The 23,300-nt window shown below is 40.1% G+C and overlaps 1 protein-coding gene across 1 annotated transcript in view; it reads left to right on the top strand.

Annotated features, from left to right (window-relative positions):
* Positions 1 to 23,300, top strand: part of LOC122787905 (ADAMTS-like protein 5) — a 280,019-nt gene that overhangs the window by 250,590 nt on the left and 6,129 nt on the right. Inside the window, exon 8 of the mRNA XM_044054829.1 lies at positions 4,582 to 4,653. Coding sequence (XP_043910764.1) covers positions 4,582 to 4,653 — 72 coding nt within the window. The remainder of the gene's footprint in view (positions 1 to 4,581; positions 4,654 to 23,300) is intronic.

Below are 23,300 nucleotides of genomic sequence, written 5' to 3'. Positions count from 1 at the left end.
TGCAGCTGACGCAGGAGGGACAGTCTTTACTCTAGTATTCGGGTGGGCTGAGGGCTACCCAGCAGAGATAACCCACAAGTAATGACTGCAACAGTGAACGGACTTGAACATCTACATTTCTGGTAAGTGTAAACAACTGTACTTTTTTCTGGCCCAGTGAGAGATTATTACCCCAGACAGATGGATCCTGTCCTTCATGTCCTGGGAAAAGATTCTGTCTCTGAAAGGTATGCTACATCCTTCTCACAACCAGCTAACTCTACTTTCCCCATTATTCAGGACACCATTGAATAGAGCCCAAAAGACTTTGTAGGAAAATGATTCTACTCCAGAATCTCCCTAGTGTCAAGAAAAGAAGGACAATGGTGACCCATCCTAGACCTTTCTCTTCTAAATGCTTTCTTGAAAGTATCAACTTTCTTAATGCTCTCTCCATTCTCACTCTCTTGCCTTTCATTCTCCCTCAGGCCTTTCTAGTGTCTCTAGATCTGAAGGATACCTATTTGCACATATCTATTCTGCTTTCTTGCAGGAAACTCCTCTGGTTTTTATCTGGCTCCTCACATTTTCAATTTGATGCACTGCCTTTTAGTCTTTCCATAGCACAAAGGGTGTTCACAGTGTCTAGCTCCAGTGGTGGCATTTGGCCTCACCCAGGGAATTCAAATTTTTCGCTATCTGGATGACCCGTTGCTCCAAGTTCTCTCTGCAGGAGTCCTTCTCCAGGATCTAAACTTCACTGTCCAGCTTCTGCCAGTTTTGGGTTTCACAATCAACTACAAAAAATATCCCTCATGGCTCCTACTCAGGACTTGGTTTTCATGGGTTACAGACTGAATACAAAGAAAATGCATGCATTCTTCCCTCAGGAGAAGGTTTACAGTCTGTCCAATTCCTTCCTAAATCTTTCTCTGCAACACTCTGCAGAACAAGGGAGATGCAAAAACTCTGGGTTTCATGGTGGTCACCTTTCCTATGCTTCCCCTAGCCAGACTTCACATGAGGAAGATCCAGTGGTATCTGAAATTTGTGTGGTTCCCAACAGTTCTACCCCTTGGACACCATGATCCCCCTCCTTCCTTGTCTCAAAAATTAGCTACTTTGATGGAAGGAACAGGTTGATCTCAACCCAGGACTTCCCTTTACACGACCTCCTCCTGTTTAAATTGTTCACACAGATGCCTGGGACAAGGCATGGGGGACATGGACAGGATCACACCAGGTGTAGGGCAGATGGCAACCACAGTTCCTGAAGGGACATGTCAGTCTGAAGGAAATCAGGGCTCTTCTGCAAGCACTGCAGACCTTCTCCCACCTATGGAAACCCAAACCACCACTAGTGTACACGGACAACACCATCACTTGGTACATAGACAAACAGGGAGGCACTAGGTCTTACCAGTTTTGCAGGTTAGCACAGGAGGCGTGGAACGTAGCCACCCAGACTGACATTATCCTCACAGCCACATACATTCCCTCACAGAACAATGTGATGGCAGACTCCCTAAGCTACTCCTTGGAGGACTGCCATGAATGGACCCTAAACAGACAGGTTTTCCAAGCTATCATTCTTCACTGGGGCACACCTCAGATAGATCTCTTTACATCACCAAACAAGTATAAACTCCAGCTGTTCTGCATCAGGAAACCTTATTCCTCAGCTTGAGGATAGATTCCTTAGCTTCCCGTGGACAGGGAAGTTCCTCTGTGCCTTCCCCCCACAGCCTCTCCTCAAAAAATTATTCTAAAAGCACAAAAGCACCCAATCTTCTTTTACTGGCCCCCTTTTGGGTGAGATAACATTGGTTTCCCCTGCTGTTTCACAAGACAAAGGGAAATTACATGAAAATACCTTTATAACTGGACCTAATCACTCAAAAAAGGACTGCTTCTCCATCCATATCTTTCCTCACTCCACTTGACAATGTGGAAGATAAGATTTTAATCCCTCAGACATCTTTTCTCTGAGGAGGTTGTTCAAATACTGCAGGAATCCAGGAGACGCACTACTAGAAAATCTTACACAGCTAAATGAAAAAGATTTTCTTGTTGGTACCAAAAACACAGTTGTGACCCATTCTTATCACAGTTCCCTGCTATCCTACAGTACCTCTGCAAATGACTTAATTCAGGCTTGTCTTACTTTTCTATAAAAGCTCATCTCTTGGCCATCAATGCCTGCCTGCCTCTTAACCCCCCACTTCCCAGGGGAAGGAATACTTTTGCTCAGGGAGTTCTGTATCTTAGCCCACCAAGGAAACTCATATCTCCCTCTTAAGATCTCAGTTTTGTGTTGGAATAGCTTACTTTGCCACCCTTTGAACCAGAATGTTCTGCGTCTTTAAAATACTGCACTTAGAAAACTGTTTTACTCTTAGAACTCACCTCTGCTAGGAGAGTTTCTGAGTTATAAGCTCTCATGGCTATCCCACCTTTTCTTATTTCCTCAAGGACAGGGTGACCCTCAGAGCTAATCCATCCTTCATGCCTAAGGTAGTGAATGAGCTGTCCCTCATTCAGGCTAGTCACCTTCCCACTTTCTTTCCCAATCCAGAAAATAGGGGAGAAAGAATCTTACACTCCCTGGACATTCACAGACAACTGAGATTTTATCTGGACAAAACTAAATCCTTCAGGAAGACTGACCAGCTGTTTGTATCTTTTATGAACCCCAAGTTGGGCAAGCTGTTCTCCTAATAAATGATTGCAACTTGGATATCTAAGGCCATCACCTTCTGCTGTTCTCACCACAGACAGTCTCTGGCTTCCTGCCCAAAATCACATTTTACTAGGGTAGTGGCTTCCTCAGGAGGTTTTTACACGGTAGTAGATGCCAAATCTATCTTGGAAGCTGCTGCCTGGTCCTGTATCCACACTTAAAGACTACAAAATTGATGCCTTCTTTGTGTCCAGGACTGCCTTTGCTAGGTCTGTTTTGTCTAGGCTGCTGGACAGTTCACCTATTCAGAGCCAGACACCCTTCACTCTACATCCTTTAGCTCTGGAAATCATCCATATGTCAGTAATACTGCAACAGTGTTTTCATTCAGGACATAGTACACTTGTGTAAGAACTTAGCATAACAGTAGATATCTTACTTGTCACCTTTGCAGTATTCCTTCCTGCCCTTCTTCTCTTTTAAGGTTTAATTCAACCTTCTTCTTATCCATCTCTACTTTAACCTCTACTCTGCTACTGGGTCTATATTAGAAGACCGACTGTTTAGGTGACCGAACACCTAAACATCGATCTGCTAATATCGAACCGCACAATGTCGAACGTCCCAGGGAAACACGTCCCTCAGCCACAACACAAAAAACATTACATCTAAATTAAGTGTGGGGGGGTTTCACACCCCCCTAACTAAATATACCAACTCCGAGATCACTCAACAGTAGGGAAATAGCAAACTCCGGTGAACGGCCAAGGGAAATCTTTCCCTGTGTTAAATCGGCCATTCGCCATTTTTTGCTTTCGCTATTAGAACATCAATGTTTAGGTGTTTGATCACCTGAACATTCGGTCTTCTGAGATAGACCCCTGCTACTGATCTCCCTCTGTCAGTAGTCTTCAGGCTATTGGCTTGGAGATTGTCTGAGCTACACACTCATACATCCATCGATATAAGCATATGAGCTGAGGTTATATGTTGCACGTACGACCTCGGGAAGGTAAAGCTTTACTACCTTGGCCAGACATCAGTGGTGACAACCAATATGTCAGGAATACTGTAACAGTGATCAGCAGGGCATCTACCGTTAAAGTAAGTCCTTAAACAACTGTACTTTACACACTTCTGATAGTGCTGTTACGATCGGGTGTTGCTGTACAGGAGCATGTTACAGGTTTATCTTTTTTCTGATTTTTGAGTGTAATCACAGTAGTGCATGTGCTATAAATACATGCATATATGTATATACATATATATATATATGGCGGGATAAGTGAGTTAGGGTGGACCTTAGGGTTAGGGTTTGGGTCAGGGTTGTAGGTAGTTGTGTATGTGAGGTTTAGTGTGGGTTTGCAGGATTTTGGTGTGCTTGTGTTGTGTATGTGGTTTTGGATGGGGAATGTGTTTTGTTTGTTGATTGTGGTGTGTGAAGTGTATAAGGTTTGGGCATGTGGATTTTCGTGTTTTGTACTGTCGGTTATGTGGTTTGGTGTTGTGGTGTTTCGGTGAAGTCAGGTAGAACCATATACATATATATACACATACATACATGCATACATGCACACGCACATATACATACACACAAATGTACTATGTAGCGTTTCTTTCAGGCCACAAATTCCCTGTCTTTATGTTATTACCTTTGCTCTATCATATCCGTACTCTTTACTCAATGTTTAGTTAGTGTATACTCTCCATGTTCCATTCTCAGCCAGTTGGCTGTCTGTGAGATAAGTGCACCATAATAGTACAGCTTCAGAAGCACTAAAGATTACCAATTATTCTCAGTTTTGGTTTCCCTGGTCTGAAATGTTAATGTAACAATGTTGTTTCGTAGTTGGTGATTTATTTTTAGTACATAAGAAAATGAGTTGATGGAAACTTCAGAATGTATTTATTTTTCTTTTCAGATTTCTGCAGCAGGTGTAAACAGCCCAAAGGAAAGTCTCAGCGCATCAGAGAATACTGCCACAGTGACTTTGGTAAGTGATATTTTCATATATTTGAAATGTGGACTTTTTTCCCTGATACAGATGTCTTTAAGAATTACATATATATTTTACAAGCTAGCTTAGCTTGTTTTCTTATTTAAATGAGCTATTATTTTGTTTCTTTATTAGCAGGTGCCATAGTTATCTTAATGAAAGGGTAAATTGGTATCTGTGTAAACAGATTAGTTCAATAAAGTGGTTTGTTATATTATCTAATTAAATAATAATAGTTGCACATGTTATGTGTGTGTTAATGCATTAATTAAACTGATGTGTTAATTACATTTTTCTTTAATAGAAGTGTATTACTATTCATACTAGATTCAGCACTGAGTTCTTACTACCTGGTTAGTTGATTAAACAACTGATAATTGCAGCTTTTACAATTTTAACATAACTAGAACAAAATGAGAGTCATGGGCAACTTTAAAACTTCTTTTAGAGACCACACATTGGCAGCATTGATATATTTTTCATATATTTATAACAGAACATAACCATATTATCAATAACATTACTCCACAAAAAAATCAAAGGACAGTGACATTGATGGGCAAGATTTTGGGATTTCTAAACCACAAAAAATGTTTAAACTTTAAAATGACTATTTTTTTAACTCTGCATAGGAGACTCTGAGCTTAGGATAAATGCCTTCATTCATTGCATGATTCATGTATGCATATTGTCCCAGGAGATGTAACAAATGTCTTGAGACTCAACCGTAATGTTTTTTCATAAACAAAATAGGTGACAGGTTGGTGCCAGTTGTAGTTTTATCTGTTTCAGAGAAGACTAGCACCTAGTTATGTTCCTGAATTCTGGAGGGAATCTGTGGTTATTCCAATACCAATACCAATATGCATTAAGGCATCCCTGGTAGGGAACTACAGACCTATAAGTTTGACTTGTGTGCTAGGAAAGTTATTCAAGAGAGTCATCCTGAGTAAAATCCATTAATGTATCAGATTGGTCAGGTATGTAAGTCAACATGGATTTCTTCTCTAATGTAACGGAGGTGTTAAATCAGGAACTTTATGTCAGTACCCTCTATTTAGATGTATCCAAGGCATTTGATACAGTTCCACTTGATGACTACAAAAATAAAAGAAATAACGGCACCAACTGTAGTCAAAAATACGTTGATAGAAAACTGCTTTACTGCGTGAGCGCTTTCATGCAGAGAATCTCCGCACTTCTTCAGACAAACAGAAACACAGTGGCTACAGCTTAAATAGTTACAGTCTTAATCAGATAATTGAACAGTTAACTACAATTATTTCAACTAAATTGACCTTTTATATATAAAAACAATTGAACATTAAAAAGACTTAAATCATTCAATATAAGTAGAAACATTCCTATATAGCAAAAAATAGGAATGTATAAAACAACCAACACCATACTACAAATATAATGTTAACAAATACATACAAATACTAGTTCATGTGTCATAATTCATAAATTGTATGTCCTTAAATAAAATGTTTTCAGATTAAGATGCATATTTTTAATACCTAAAAATATTAACTTACAAGTTTCCTGATATTCTAAATATAAAAACAGGTACAGTTTTTTTGCCTATTTATACTAAATCTGTCAAAGTAACTATCTCAGGATAGCCTTGAGTTTTAACAAACATTTAATTGAGCAAAACTCGTTTAGACCTGGGTAAACTTGGGCATTAGTTTTTAATTGCCACAAAAGTTCTTGTTCTTCTAGTAACAAATTCCAAGGACCCCCTCTCTTATCTTTTTTAACCTGCTGGACTACCATAAATAAAAATTTGTGTTCTGTATACATTGTAATATGTCTTGCTAAAGCGTTCAGAGTGTTATTTTTTGTAATAGCATATAAATGTTCATATATGCCTCCGTCTTTCCAAAATAGAACGCGTTGCAAGTTTGACAAAGTGCTACATATACCACACCTTCAGTTTGGCAGTTGTATTTGCCATTAATGTAATATTTAACTCCTTTGATGTTAAAGGTATGTCCAGTTTTGATGTATCTACAATAGTGACAAAAACCACATTTAAACATCCCTTTTACGGTTAAGTGCTGTGGTAACGGTCTCTCCAACAGCGTTTTTAAACAAGGTGTTCTTTTGAACACCATTCTTGGCTTAGAACCACAACTCTCATTACATAGTGTGTCCTGTGCAATTAATTCCCAATTAATGTTTAAAATATTTCTAAATTCAAAAATGTGTTGATTAAACTGGGTAACCATACATGTATTATAATTATTCACCTCATGGTTACTGACCACTGTAATAGGTTGCTCAGAAATGGATTGACTTTCTGCATCCTGAACTGGTGTAAATATGTATCTTAATCTGAAAACATTTTATTTAAGGACATACAATTTATGAATTATGATACATGAACCAGTATTTGTATGTATTTGTTAATATTATATTCGTAGTATGGTGTTGGTTGTTTTATACATTCTTATTTTTTGCTATATAAGAATGTTTCTACTTATATCGAATGATTTAAGTCTTTTTTAATGTTCAATTGTTTTTATATATAAAAGGTCAATTTAGTTGAAATAATTGTAGTTAATTGTTCAATTATCTGATTAAGACTGTAACTATTTAATCTGTAGCCACTGTGTTTCTGTTTGTCTGAAGAAGTGCGGAGATTCTCTGCATGAAAGCGCTCACGCAGTAAAGCAGTTTTCTATCAACGTATTTTTGACTACAGTTGGTGCCGTTATTTCTTTTATTTTTGTAGTTTCGTTTGTTCATTTTTGAGTTTATGGCTAATCATAGCGGTATCCAACCATCGCAGTCATTGAGTACGTTTTTAACCAACACCGAAGCTGGTTTGCCTCACAACGAAGATAGCAGTATGGAAGGCAATCTTACAGCTTTGATTCAACGCCTTACCCAGCGTGTTGACGACTTGGCGTCACAATTCAACACTCGGTTTCCTGATATTACACCAGCAGTTCGACCGAGAACAGGGGTTAGTTTTTTACAAACCCCACTTGTTTTGCGATCTGCATCTGACACTAACACTGCGGAACAACTAAATACATCTAACAGCTCTAATGATATTATTCCCAATGGACAACCTCAAAGAAATGAGTCTATTGTTAACGTAGCTAACACTTCGGCAAATACGACAAGTAATTTGCCTGTCTACAAAGCTCCTTCTCTTATGGATTTTATTAAAGCTCCAGATAACATTTTTGGTAACAATAACATTCTCACAGACAATGTTGATCAGAATAATTTAAACAATAGCAACAATATTGTTTCGAGGCTAAAAGAATTTGACTCGACTCTTTTAAAATATAAAAAACTGCAAGCAGAAACCATTTACTTTCGGGAATGTATCAGTCAGAACATTGTGCCGAAAGGATTAAGACAGTGGAAATATCCTTCTGGAGTCATTAAAGACTCCATTTTCCACAAACAGCTTATACAATTCTTTAATCAGCAAGGTCTTAACTTTTTGGAATTACTTATTGGGGCTTATAACAACCAAATGATTGACCTAAAAACACAACTAGAGATCCTGGAAAAGGAAATTAAAGATGACAATGAGTTTATTCATTATGAATATGATTTTGGGCGCATATTCATTACTATCAACTTTTTGTTACATAAGATCAATGAAACCAAAAAACGTAAACTGAATAGAGACAAATTAGCCTATAATAAAAACATGGCATATCCGGATCCCCCTCTCTTATACAGTGCAATGGTACAATCTCAAACAACTTCCCATTCAAACATACACCACGGCTCTAATGGCAATAATGACCAGAACTCAGATGTTGATTTAGAGGAGTTTCCCCCGCTCCTAATGGATTCAGAGTTTCAGAGTGGAGAGCCTAATCCAGGTCCAAGAAGAAGTGAACGAATTAACGAGAAACAACAACGAAGCCGGAACGAGGGTGACAGAAGTACGTCCAACCAGTCTTCGGGTTTTCAGCAACAACGGAACTATCGGAACTCGAACTCATTCAAAAACAACAAGAAATCCCAGAACAAGAAATTTTACAATCGCCGCAAGAAATGACGAACTTTTTGCATGGTATGCCTGTAATTATTTACAACATTGGTAGAGACTTTAAAGTTTATAACTATACCACCTATGTACCTGAACAGGAATTCATTGAATTGTTAGCTAAAGGTTTCAATTTTGCTTTGCATAGTAACCTTAATTTATCACGTATTTTATGTGATTTGAAGTTATACACCCGTAAATTAAACTTAAATACCATGTTTAGAGGCAATGCTGACATCTTGAATGATGAAAGGGTTCCTAGTACTTATAATCCTCCATTAAATACACATATTGCAGCATTCGAAAAAGTTTCTGAAATGCATTTTAGAGGATTATTTAATAAATGTAATAATATTATACAAGACAACAACATGCATTATAGGAACTTGATACAAACAGTGAAAAGCCATCAGATAAGGGTAATGAAACCAGACAAGGGCGGGGGGGCAGTCTTAATGTATGACATAGATTACAATGGACATATGCAAACTATACTAGCTGGTGAGGACTATGAAGTTATATCTAGAAATGAACTTAATCAAGCTCTTCATAGAATTAAAAACACTTTAAACGATATGTTCATTGAAGGAAGCCTCACCACTGAGTTATATCATTATTTGGACATGGCAGCCCCCCGTTTACCCATTATGTTTGGTGTTCCCAAACTTCATAAAGGTTTGGTTAACCCATCTTTCAGACCCATTATAGACGGCAGGCAATCTATTACATATGCCTGTGCAAAATGGGTCGATAACAAGCTTAAAAATATTCTGGCAAATGAACCACAGATTTGCATTGATTCATGGCATGTGTTAAAAAATCTCAATGCAATTCCTTTTCATGATAACTATGTGTTCATGACAGCTGATGTCACTAATCTGTATACGGTCATCCCACAGGACACAGGCATTGAATGGGTTAGGGATTTCCTTTTACTCAAAAGTATAGATGGGGCTGAAATTGATCTAATAATAGCATTATTAGAATTAGTACTGAACAATAATTATTTTTTGTTTAAAGACACCATCTATTTACAAAAAACTGGTGTCGCGATGGGCTCGCCTTGCGGCGGCTCATTCGCCAATTCTGTCATGGCGTTCTGGGAAAGAACATTCCTGTTTAATGATCCTACTTTTAAGGACATCGTCGTATGGTATACGCGATACCAAGATGATGTTTTTATGATAGTCAAAGATTGTGATGAAAAAATTAACACACTTATGCACAACATGAATTCCTTTACTTCATTCTTGGAATTTTCTTTTGTCTCGGACAAGGTTTCAATCAATTTTTTGGATATTTCTATTAGTAAAGATTTTGACAAAAAATGCTTTGTTACTAGTATATATAGGAAAAAGCTATACAGTAATTCACTGTTACATTTCACTAGTAACCATCCGTATACACAGAAAAAAGGCATTGTGAAAGGCCAATTGGTGAGGGCCACTAGAATGTGCTCTAACGATGATTTATTTAACCAAGAATGTGATTTGCTTAAACAGATGTTTCTGAATAGAGGTTATCCAAGTAAACTAATTAACGATTTAACTAAGGAAATCAAATTAAAACGTCACAATGGTTTACTTTTACCTCTTTTAACGAACCAGAACATTGTTACACCAGTTCAGGATGCAGAAAGTCAATCCATTTCTGAACAACCTATTACAGTGGTCAGTAACCATGAGGTGAATAATTATAATACATGCATGGTTACCCAGTTTAATCAACACATTTTTGAATTTAGAAACATTTTAAACATTAATTGGGAATTAATTACACAGGACACACTATGTAATGAGAGTTTTGGTCCTAAGCCAAGAATGGTGTTCAAAAGAACACCTTGTTTAAAAACGCTGTTGGAGAGACCGTTACCACAGCACCTAACCATAAAAGGGATGTTTAAATGTGGTTTTTGTCACTATTGTAGATACATCAAAACTGGACATACCTTTAACATCAAAGGAGTTAAATATTACATTAATGGCAAATACAACTGCCAAACTGAAGGTGTGGTATATGTAGCACTTTGTCAAACTTGCAATGCGTTCTATTTTGGAAAGACGGAGCGCCCTTTGCGCCAACGCATATATGAACATTTATATGCTATTACAAAAAATAACACTCTGAACGCTTTAGCAAGACATATTACAATGTATACAGAACACAAATTTTTATTTATGGTAGTCCAGCAGGTTAAAAAAGATAAGAGAGGGGGTCCTTGGAATTTGTTACTAGAAGAACAAGAACTTTTGTGGCAATTAAAAACTAATGCCCAAGTTTATCCAGGTCTAAATGAGTTTTGCTCAATTAAATGTTTGTTAAAACTCAAGGCTATCCTGAGATAGTTATTTTGACAGAGTTAGTATAAATAGGCAAAAAAACTGTACCTGTTCTTATATTTAGAATATCAGGAAACTTGTAAGTTAATATTTTTAGGTATTAAAAATATGTATCTTAATCTGAAAACATTTTATTTAAGGACATACAATTTATGAATTATGATACATGAACCAGTATTTGTATGTATTTGTTAATATTATATTCGTAGTATGGTGTTGGTTGTTTTATACATTCTTATTTTTTGCTATATAAGAATGTTTCTACTTATATCGAATGATTTAAGTCTTTTTTAATGTTCAATTGTTTTTATATATAAAAGGTCAATTTAGTTGAAATAATTGTAGTTAATTGTTCAATTATCTGATTAAGACTGTAACTATTTAATCTGTAGCCACTGTGTTTCTGTTTGTCTGAAGAAGTGCGGAGATTCTCTGCATGAAAGCGCTCACGCAGTAAAGCAGTTTTCTATCAACGTATTTTTGACTACAGTTGGTGCCGTTATTTCTTTTATTTTTCCACTTGATGACTGTAATGGAAATGGTGAAGATGAACATTAATGGATATGTAACCAACTGGATAAAGTCGGTTGTATGACAGGAAATATTACATGAGAATAACTGATGCTTACTTGGATAAGGTAGTTATTAATAAGGGAGAGAGTCATGATTGGGCCCCTTCTTGTTTAACATCTTCATGTCAACAGTGCCAGTTAGTGAAAGGGTGTAAATTAGTAAATTCACTGCTGATTCTATGACCGGGACTATAGTTACGAACACTAATGACCATAGAAGAAAGCAACGGTACCCGGACTCAGTATTGCACTGTTCATCATCACTAAACGCAGTGTCTGTATGTTGCAAAGGACAGTAGACAATACCTGTATGCAGTGGACAGTGACTTGCTACTGTCCGCAGAAACAGTGAAAGATTTGGGGGTGCTAATTGATTGCTCTTTAAAGCTAGATGCCAGTGGAGCATTGGTCATCAAATGTTACTTTATCCTCTGTGATCTCTTATGTACAACACTGTAATGATGAAAGGAAGCAATATTGCCTGTTTGTAGAACTTGTATAAGAACTACTATTAAATACTGTGCCTCAGCTCACATATACTATCCAAACCACCTTGGGAAGCTAAAAACAGTGCAAAATACACTAACAAGGAACATTTAAGTTACCCAGAAGGATTGCAACATCTAGGGCTCTACACCATAAGCTATAGAATAGAGATGACTTGATGATGATGTTCAGGTGCTTTAAAATTGTTGAACTATCAGGTACCCTGGACATTACATTGAGTTCATGTGAACTTAATGTCAGAAATAGAAATTTGTTGGTAGTAATGCCTAATACTCAGAGCACGATCATGAGAAGATGTTTACTGTGTAGGGCTGGAGGACCGTGGAACAAACTGCCATTAGATGTTAGAGTAGCCCCCATACATTAAAACATTTAGAATTTTAGCAGACAAATAGGCTGATACAATAAGGTACACGATTCATTATTCAGCAACAGCAAGCTGCATGCTAGTCTCACATGAGGCTGTGGGCCTGTGTAAGAGAATACAATGAAACACTGAAACATGTTTTTGAAAGCTAACAGAAAATATATCTACATTTTGCCTTCATCTGTAAATGCTGGTATGAAAAAACACTGGCAACTTCAAAAGTCTGCTTTCTTGATTTTGGAGTAAAGTTAAGTGAAGTAGAATCAGTTGCATTTCTAGTTAGGTTTACTCTGCTGGCACACCAGGGACAGGACTCATACTCAAGTTCTGTGGTATGCAACATGCTGCTGTGCAGGAAGCAACCACACACAGACAGGTTGTGATTCATAGTAGCAGGTAGCATTTGGTGGTAAGGAAAGCAACCTGACAAATGGTGTACACAAACACTAGTGTTTGTTTATTTGTTTCTTTCGGCTTTTCCCGGTTAGGGGTCGCCACAGCGGAACTCCGGTCCGCTAATGATTGGCAGTAGATTTTTACGTACTGGCTTGCTGGGCCTAACGCACAACCTTCAACGAAGGAACACCCATTCACGCATGTCGCCACACAGAAGACGCTCTAACTGAGAATCGAACGGACAACGCCTAGTGTAATGACATATAAATGAAGGCATGCCGTCTAGTGAGTGCATATTAAGATGAAATGTGTGCCTTTCAAAACAGGTCATGATCTGTAGTCATAATATGGATTAGACACACATGAAGTTATGTTTTACTATAAGAACAGCTTCTGGAGTTCCAAGAAGCAAATTTGCTTAGAGCAGAAGCATCATTCATGAACAAGCACTTGGTGACTATAAGTGCTGCTACCTCTCATCCAGTAGTGTGGTGTGACAGGAGGTGGCATGAATGAAACTAGTACTGCCAGCAGACTACATACCACCAGCTAACTGACCATCAGATGACAGACCATTTTTATGTGGACTGAGATGTACAGTCATTGCTTGATACATGTCACCCACATGATAGGAAAGAATGTTTAGACTTCTCAAGCTGGTGGACAGTAAGATATGTGTAGCTGTCACCATACTTTCTGCAGGGACCTTCCAGAGACAAACAAGGGAATGTTGGATATATCACAGGTATCTGCCTGCAAAATTCTCAGTATGCTTCATGGGGTCTACTTCACATAACTGAACGCTCAATTGTTCGATATTCATATGGCTGAGACCATATGATCAAACATTTGAATGTTCGAAAATGTGAACTAGACCCATAAAAATAAAAAAAAACACACATTAAACTGCACCCCCCTACTTAAATATACCAACTCCGAGATCGCACTACAGCGAGAACAAGGGAAATCTCCCGGTCCGCGCTGCATGTGATTTCCCGTTCAGAATGTCGGTATTTCAAAACTACGAACATATGGTCTGCGATAACATGGGTTTCGAAGTTTTGAATTTTGGCATTCTGAAGGGGACCCACTTTATGACACATTACTTCTATACTTGGATGAGCATACATACCTCCCTTGCACACCTGGGGAGACAGCCACTAACATGTTACTTCTTTAACATCACTTCCCTCCCTGAAGCACCAGGTGCTATAGATTGCACACATGTGATAATAAAGGCACTACCTGATGTCCATGGACAATGATAGGTCAGTAGTCCATGGACAATGAAATGTTAGTAGGAAGCGACTATATTTCATCAACTGCCAGGCAGTGTGCTATACACACAGGTTGATTATCAATGCATCTGTACAGCACCCTGCCAATGCCCATGGTTGTTCTTACATATGGTGTACAAATCATCTGTATCACTGCTTTCTGAACGTGGAGCAGTGATATAGATGGTTTCTTTATAGGGAAAGTCCACAGGGCCACATAGTTGGTAAGTGCAGAGACTGTGACACACACACACACACACACACACACACACACATATATATATATATATATATATATACATACACACACACACACACACACACACACACACACACACACACACACATATATATATATATATATATATATATATATATATATATATATATATATATATACATACACACACACACACACACACACACACACACACACACACACACACACACACACACACACACAAACACACACATATATTTATAGCCAGGAGAATATGTACATGCCCTACCCACTGAAGCTCTGCTTGGTAACACTTATAAGGAACTCACACCGCATCACTGAATAGCAGGATACCCCCATAGATATGCACACTAGAAACATCAATACGTGTGTGTTTGGCCTGCTGAATGCATTGTTCAACTGGTTGAGTATGTCTGGGGGTGCTCTACAGCATGTCTCTGCAGCTGATTTATAGATGTTCGTGGCATACCGCATGCTGCTTAACATGATTACCAGGAAGTATGTAGATCAGTCATCTGTTCAGAAAGTGTCTGAATCTGCTGTAGCTAACACTGTCACAGCTAGCACACCAGTAGCATCTAATGAGCAGCATGCAGTAGCCACTTCACAGCCACGGAGAATGATTGAAATGGTAAAATGGCAGTGTGTAGTCCAAGCGTATATGCCTATAACAGGTACACAGTGAGAGTGCAGTGTCACACAGAACACACATGGTGCATGCAGTACTAGTTAAATACTAGTTAAATACTATGCATGACAGTGCATGCTCAAAAAAAAACCTAATAGCAACCTTAAGGTATTATCGCTCAATGCTAGGAGTTTCAACCAGAAACTCCACTCCATACTCTCCTCACACTGGTAAATATATCTGTGCCATTATCAAGACCTGGTTTAAAGCTGCAGAAATTACTCTGGCAGTGCAAGGCTACAGTGGCTTCCACTCATTTAGGCCAACAGCAGCACAGACAGGGACTAATGGTGGAGTTGTCTCGACCTACATCAACAAAAATTCAACTGCAGGTTGGTTAAACAGGATGATGCCCTGGAGTTCATCCACATGCGAGGCACTATAGATAGAGTCCTTTACCATATCCTAGCTATCTATAAGAACCATCTATGCCCCAAGAATCACATAACTCATACCTAGACCTACTGGAGACGATCATCTTCCAAGCAAATACCCTATTCATGGGGGACTTTACCCTTTATAGATTGGGAAATATACACTGCCTGAAACTGAGTAGATGGAAAGAGTATTTTGAGAGGCTGATGAATGAAGAGAATGAGAGAGAGATAGTGAATCAGAAGAGGATGAAGAATGGAAAGGCTGTTGGCCCAGATGACATACCAATGGAAGCATGGAAGTGCTTAGGAGAAATGGCAGTGGAATTTCTAACTAGAATGTTTAATGACATTTTGGAAAGTCAGAGGATGCCTGAGGTGTTTTGGTACCTATCTTTAAGAATAAGGGTGATGTGCAGAGCTGCAGTAACTACAGAGGGATAAAACTGATTAGTCACAGCTAAGGTTAAGAAGGGAGGTGATGATTAGTGATCAGCAGTATGGTTTCATGCCAGGAAAGAGCACTACAGATGCAATGTTTGCTCTGAGAGTGTTGATGGAGAAATACAGAGAAGGTCAGAAGGAGTTGCATTGTGTCTTTGTAGACTTGGAGAAAGCATAGAGTTGTGGTATTGGCAGAGAAGTACATAAGAGTGGTACAGGATAGACAGTGGTGAGGACTGCAGTGGGAGTGACAGATCCGTTTAAGGTGGAGGTGGGATTACATCAAGGATCAGCTCTGAGTCCTTTCTTATTTGCAGTGGTGATGGACAGGTTGACAGATGAGATCAGGCAGGAGGCCGCGTGGACTATGATGTTTGCAGATGACATTGTGATCTGTAGTGAGAGTAGGAATCAGGTTGAGGAGACTCTGGAGAGGTGGAGATATGCTCTAGAGAGCAGAGGAATGAGGGTCAGCAGGGCTAAGACAGAATATATGTGTGTAAATGAGAGGGAGGGTAGAGGAATGGTGAGGATGCAGGGAGTACTTGGGATCAACAGTTCAGAGTAATGGTGAATGTGGAAGAGAGGTGAAGAAGAGAGTACAGGCAGGGTGGAATGGGTGGAGAAGAGTGTCAGGAGTGATTTGTGAGAGTGAAAGGGAAGGTCTACAAGAGTGTAGTGAGACCAGCTATGTTATATGGGTTGGAGACAGTGGCTTTGACAAAAAGGCAGGAGTCAGAGCTGGATGTGGCAGAGTTAAAGATGTTAAGATTTGCAATCGGTGTGACTAGGATGGATAGGATTAGGAATCGGTATATTAGAGGGTCAGCTCATGTTGGACAGTTTGGAGACAAAGCAAGAGAGACGAGATTGCATTGGTTTGGGCATGTGCTGAGGAGGGATGATGGGTATATTGGGAAAAGGTAGGAGGAAAACAGGAAGGCCTAAGATAAGGTTTATGTTGGTGTGACAGAGCAAGATGCAGAGGATAGGAAGAAATGGAAAGAGATGATCGAATGATGACACTGCCTGAAACTCGCTGGCACAACGTTTCCTGGACTTTATTAACACAAACACCCTGGACCAAATAGTGGACACTCCAATCAGAGGTTAATATATACTGAACCTAATACTCATCAACAAGGGAGAGCGGTGCTCCCCCATGTGTCATATCCTCACTTTTGAGATCAGATCACAAAGGTGTCTCCTTCAATATAAAAATCCACTCTGAAACCCTTACTAAACCTGTAACAGAAACTCTTCTAAAGGTAGACTATATCCTATCGAGTGACAGTTTTTCAAAATTCAGTATCCCCCCCCCCCACCAAACCCTGAGATCACAGCTATTTATGCAGAATTGTTCACAGAAACCCTGTACAAGCATTTAAATGGCTTCATTAAGGCTGCTGTACCCACCAGACATATACCCATAAGAAACACCAAAAACAAACCACACTGTTGGAATCCTAACTTTAATAGGGTAAATAACAAAAGGGAAAAAAGTTGTGGCCAAAATCTGTAGGAGCTACTCTCATAAAAACAAGAGCTCACTGATTAAATTAGTCAAGAAACTAAGAAGATTAATTAAGTCCAACAAGGCCAACTATGAGGCCAGGATAGCCTCTCATGCTAAGGACAACCACAAGGCCTTCATCAGCTATGTTCGGAACCTTAAGATAATATACAGCAGTGTGTTGAATTGGTGGTAAATGGCACCACTTTCACTGAGCAGGGAGACATAGTGAATCTGCTGGCTGACAAACTTATCAATAACTTCAACTCCACTCCCCCACCAGTAACCCTGTGAAATCCCTCCTTGCCCCCCAACTGTCAGCAGGGAGAAGGTCCTGATGGTGGTTGCCAAGTCTAGAAACACTGCCTCATTGAGTCCTGACAATATTCTGGGTTGTTTCTTAAATAGCTTAAAACATGATTTGTCAGGAACACTTGAGACACTTTTCAACTACAGCTTCAAAACAGGTTACGTGCCAGGTGAATGAAGGACTGCAGGGGTCATCCCTCTTCAGAAGGGTGGCCCATCAACTGACCCCAGAAACTACAGACCCATCAATCTGGCAAGTCTAATATGCAAAGCCATAGAATGAATTATCATAAAAATGATCGGCAAGGACATTGGCAACCTACAGACACTGGACCCATCACATTTTGGCATTGAAAAGGGAAGGAAGGTCTTGCCAACTTAAACCCGGTAGATGTCTTTGAGAGGGTCACCAAGTCAATGGATAAGGGGAAAATAGTGCATACCACCTACCCTGACCTGGGTTAAGTGTTTGGTTTGATACCCCACTCAGGTATTGTTGACAAACTCACCGACCTGGGCATAAATCTCTTCAAAACTTGCTGGATTATCAGCTGGCTCACAGATAGGACCAAAGAAGCCAGGATCGGGGAGACCACCTTCACCAAGAGACCAGTAACTAGTGGAGTACTCCAGGGCTCTGTGCTGGGCCTGCTTCTGTTTGACATCTGTTTCTCAGAAGTCAAAGCTAATGTCTAGGGCCTATGGTTCACCAAGTTCAGAGATGACTGTAAACCGAGAGCTGCCCTAGATTCCACTGATGACACTAATATCCTGCAAGAGGGTCTAACACAGACAAATGATTGGTGCCAAATCCACTGATTAAAACTGAATGCCAGGATGTGCATTATAGTTCCCTTTGGGAAAACATCCACTCAAGTTAATTACTCCCATCGATAAACACCCCAAATAGTTGACCGAGTAGTTAGGGATCTGGGAAAATATGTAGACAGTAATCTGGCCTTCGACCAACACATAGCCAAGATAGTAAGAAAGTCATTCTGTGTCACCCAACTTATAAGTAAAGGCATGGGATCCAGGTCCTTGCAAATTACAGTACCATTTTACTTGGACATTATCAATCACAGCATTGAATACAGTTCTCCTTTTAGCATATACCTTACCAGATGTTTACAACAGCTGGAATGCCCACAGAGGTCCCACACCTAGAGAATCCAGGGTACTTAATACACTGCCCTACATTGATTACCTTAAAGCCCTATCTCTATACTCAGTCTGCTACAGGTTACTGAGAGGCAATCTGTGCCTCACATACAGGACATCCTCAGATTCCACCTTGATGGATGTTTTGCACATCTGTAAAAGGAGCAGCATCAGAAACACTAGATCCAAGGATTTAAACTTTGCCTGTCTCATAAATAGAACATGCTGGCAAGACTGATATGTGTCTTGAAAGATCCACATGCTATGGAGTAGGCTGCCCATCCATGTAAAACAGAGCTCATTCCTGACCCTATTGAAATGTAACCTTGACCACTGGATTGGAAATCATAAATTCATCCCTGGTCTGACTGCCAAGTCTCTGATGGACAGAGGCTGACAGTAAGTAAAATATTACCTAACCAACATACCCACCCACCACAAATTCCTCCTAACTGACATGCCTGTACTAATAGACACTCAAGGTACATGAAGACAAAATTTGTTTGGTTTTGCATGGCTAGGCTTCTAAAGGTCCAGGTGGTCTTTAGCCTAGTATATACTTATGAACCTATAAGTCATAGTCTGCATTTGACATCTCCACTTACACCACTCAGGATCATGGTTGTGTTGGGTTATAGGTGCCATCATTAGCACTAGTGAGAAGGCACACAATGACATGTCTGACATCACAACATGGATTGGGAGCATGTCACCAGAGGCAGAAAATGTTTTTTTTTCTGGCAAGGAGCAGTCTAAATCATACAGTGCCCTCATATGATAGGGAGAAGTGTCACTATGGGACTGTGACTAGGAAGGGATGACGGCGTGAGGCTTTGAGGATGAGTGCCATTGTATGACAATGATCTCTAGACACTGCACTGGCCTTTTGTAGTGAGATTATAGGTCTTCTCAGTCAGAGAGGTTATGTTGAAGTGGGAATGGAACCTGTCTGGATGCCACTGGAATAGTCTATTATCACACACAACATGGGGTGGGGCAGTGAGAGACCCCCTATACCTGCAGAAGCAGTCTGTGTACCCTATGATGGCCTCCCAAAGTGACCAACCCATGTGCATATCCACCCCCAACAGTAGACAGCACTACTGGACAGGGAAGTTATGGTGGCATTTGTCATCTTCTGTTTGAAGGTAGCTATGGCAGGAGCATGTGTTGACATAATCATCATGAGTGCTAGATTGGTGTCATCCGTGTATTCCATGGCCTCACCAAGGTGTTGCCAGTGATGAGTGACAGCCTCACTAAAGCCATGCCCCAACTCTTTCTTGGACATCTGTTAACTGAGTCCTAGCACCACCTGTATGTCAGGGACAAGTTATGAGATGTAATGGTACTGGGAACCCTTGCTGGGCTGCCATGTAGTGGGTGTATCCACATCTGAGGGAATGTACTCCTCTGCTTCTGCAGGCACATGGGGAGCACTGCTGGTACTTTCAGTCATGGGGAGGTGCCTCATGAGGATGGTGAGCAATCTGACTGCACAGCCAGTAGTTTAGTGTGGTCAAAGCTATACCTTTACCTTGAACAAAGGTTGGAGGACCACCCAGTAGGGAGACAGGCAGTGTGTCTGTGTTCCATCTGTTTGTGACTTGATCCATGTCTTGACATCATTGTCATATCCTTGATACATATGAAAATCAGCCTGATGTCCAGAATCACCCTGTATAGGTATCACCATAGCAGTGGTTCAGCGTATGAGAATACAACTCAAAACAGAACAGAGTGAATCAGATTACTTTGTCTACGTATGAGGCTGTGTGTTATGCATGCAAATAATAATACACAGTATACATAGAACGGACAATGCCTGTCCTCTGTGCCTATGTATGGGAAACTTATCTAGTGGTAACTCGTGGCCTGCCATCATATAGTGCATGGCTGATATGCTCACATGTGTTACAGTTACTAACCTGAGATATGTGAGGGGGTCCATTTCTGGAACCTGTGGATAGTTATTTAGGTATGATATCCTTGCCTTCATCATCTCAGTGACAGGATACTTAGAATCCTTTTCAGTTAGTCATGTGTTGGGACATGTTCATCTCCGTGGCTGACCTCTCTGCTACTCTGCTGTGTACAGTCTTGCAAATACTCCTTATACTCCTTATAATTTTGGTGAAATGCCTCAAATAGTGTTATGCAAATCTGCCCACCAGCAACACTGATATTATGAACCACTGTCTCTCAGATGTGATCCTATAGATGCTGGTGAGCACCCCATCTCCCTAACAGATAGTGCCCAAGGGTCTTGGGTGCCTTTAGCAGGCTGACATTCTCAGCTCAGTTGAACTTGTTCAACCTCTGCTGTCTGCCCCTCTGGAGGACATTAAGACATCTATGGAACAAGACATATGCTTATAGACTGGTGGCTGTTTGGGATAGTAGGCTGTCTATTACTGTGGGTTGTCATAGGTATTCACAACCGTACTGGACAAAAATAGAAATGCAGTAGCTGCCATGGATATACAATGCTATAGGCATGTCTGGTAAGGACAGACATCTACAGCTGGGGTGACTGAAACACAGAGGCCCGCAGGGATATGCAGATGAAAGTGTGGGCTTCCCTGACTGTACGGCTTGGGAACACTAATGTAGTAATGTGATGGCGGGCTCCTTTGGAATGATATGGGGGTTACACTTCCTGGACCCACAATAGTTGTTCACACAGTACAGGCTTACAGCACATATGTGAAGTATATGTGGGATATTTTAAGGATAGGCAGGCCTAATGGTGGGCTGCCTTCCCTCATCTACAGCATAGATATGCCTCTACATATTTTGGTTATAGTCTACATGCATGTACTCATTGCAAATAAACAGTAGTGCAAATTAATGTGTGTACCTGCACTCTATTCCCAGGCGAGATTCAAATGTGTAGCACATCAGAAATATACCTGTTCTCCACACTCCTGCAGAACACTGTGTAACATCTCAGGGCTATGTCCTATGTCTTTTGAAACTCTGCTTCCAGGTGCTGGATAGGTAGTTCTGCTGCTCGTTTTTTAGTGTGCGATTTGGCAGTTAAAATGGCAGGCCGTGCACTTGCATGGCAGGCCATCCACTTGCATGTATGCAAATGACACTAAGTTCCACATATGTCTATGAATCTTATTGTATTATATATGTATTATATATTATTGTAATATAATGTATTTTAGTAAAACACAAGGGTGATAGAAATGTATTGTGATTAAAGGCTAGTACATGCTGTCGGCACATAAACATGTGTCAGGCTTCTTGGTTGTTCTGGTTTTTGCTGCTCAAGATTCAAAAAATATGTTTTCAGCATGACTTCTAGGCCATTATTTTATTTTATAGGATATTTGTGGCAATGGCTGCTGATGCTAATGCTTCTTAGAGAGCACATGTCTGATGTGCCAAGGAGAGCAAGATAAAGCACCATCTGCTGCATAGCCATTTCAGGGAGTGTCTGTTGGGAACCTATCAGGGTCCATTTCATAAGCTAATGACTGGGATGTGCTGCTTACTGACACAACTGACACCCTCAGGGCTGTTGAGCAATGCCGGCACTAGTATGATGACCTATGTTACCAGCACCCTGAAGATGTCAAGTAGTGAAAGTGGAGGTTCATAGGAGAGGCCCAGACAGTAGAGTAAGTGTTTTTAGCATCTACATTTTTCAAAAGTGTACTTTTAACCTTTTTTCCTGCCTTTCAGAGCTGTGTTCCTAATAAATACAATTTCCTTTGACAGATACCAGTACATACCAAATGGACTGTTGTGAAGGGGACCATGCCTGGGCTGTGCCTGCTGCTTGCATGGTTGTCTGTTTTGGTACTGCTGCTTATTTTACACAACCTGTGGTGAGAGACCTGGGTACACAAGTTAACAACAATCTGACATTTGACCATCATGTAGTGGCAATGGTCAGAAAAGCTTTTTACTTGGTCCATCTCATAAGTAAAGGGATTGCATCCAGAAAAAAGGAGGTTATTACATCTCTGTACTCCTCCGCCATTAGGCCAATAATTGCGTACAATGCCCCGTTTGGTATGTACCTGTCCAAACACCTGCACCAACTGGAAAGGCCACAGAAATAGCTCACAAAGAAAATCCATGGCCTCCAACACCTGTCCTATGTAGACAGGCTCAAATCACTATCACTCTACTCTGTATCATACAGCTTCCTCATAGGTGACGTGACTTGCCTACAAGGCAATCTCAGACCGTGCTCTACTAGAGATGCTCCATGTCTGTAAGTCTAACTCCTCGCGTAGTACCCAATCAAAAGGCTTAAATCTAATGTGTGACATTAACAAAACCTGCTGGAGAGACAGGTTTGTCTCCCAGAGGCTACCCCATCTCTGGAATAGACTCCCCATACATGTCAAGCAAAGTACGTCACTAACCCTCTTCAAGCACAACCTTGATGAGTGGATGGGAAACCCACAAA

The sequence above is a fragment of the Protopterus annectens genome, chromosome 13.part0 (assembly GCF_019279795.1).
Source record: "Protopterus annectens isolate FY-2018-M chromosome 13.part0, PAN1.0, whole genome shotgun sequence".
Lineage (NCBI taxonomy): Eukaryota > Metazoa > Chordata > Ceratodontiformes > Protopteridae > Protopterus > Protopterus annectens.
The sequence above is the reverse complement of the archived record's forward strand: the minus strand, read 5'-3'. Positions and strand labels throughout refer to the sequence as shown.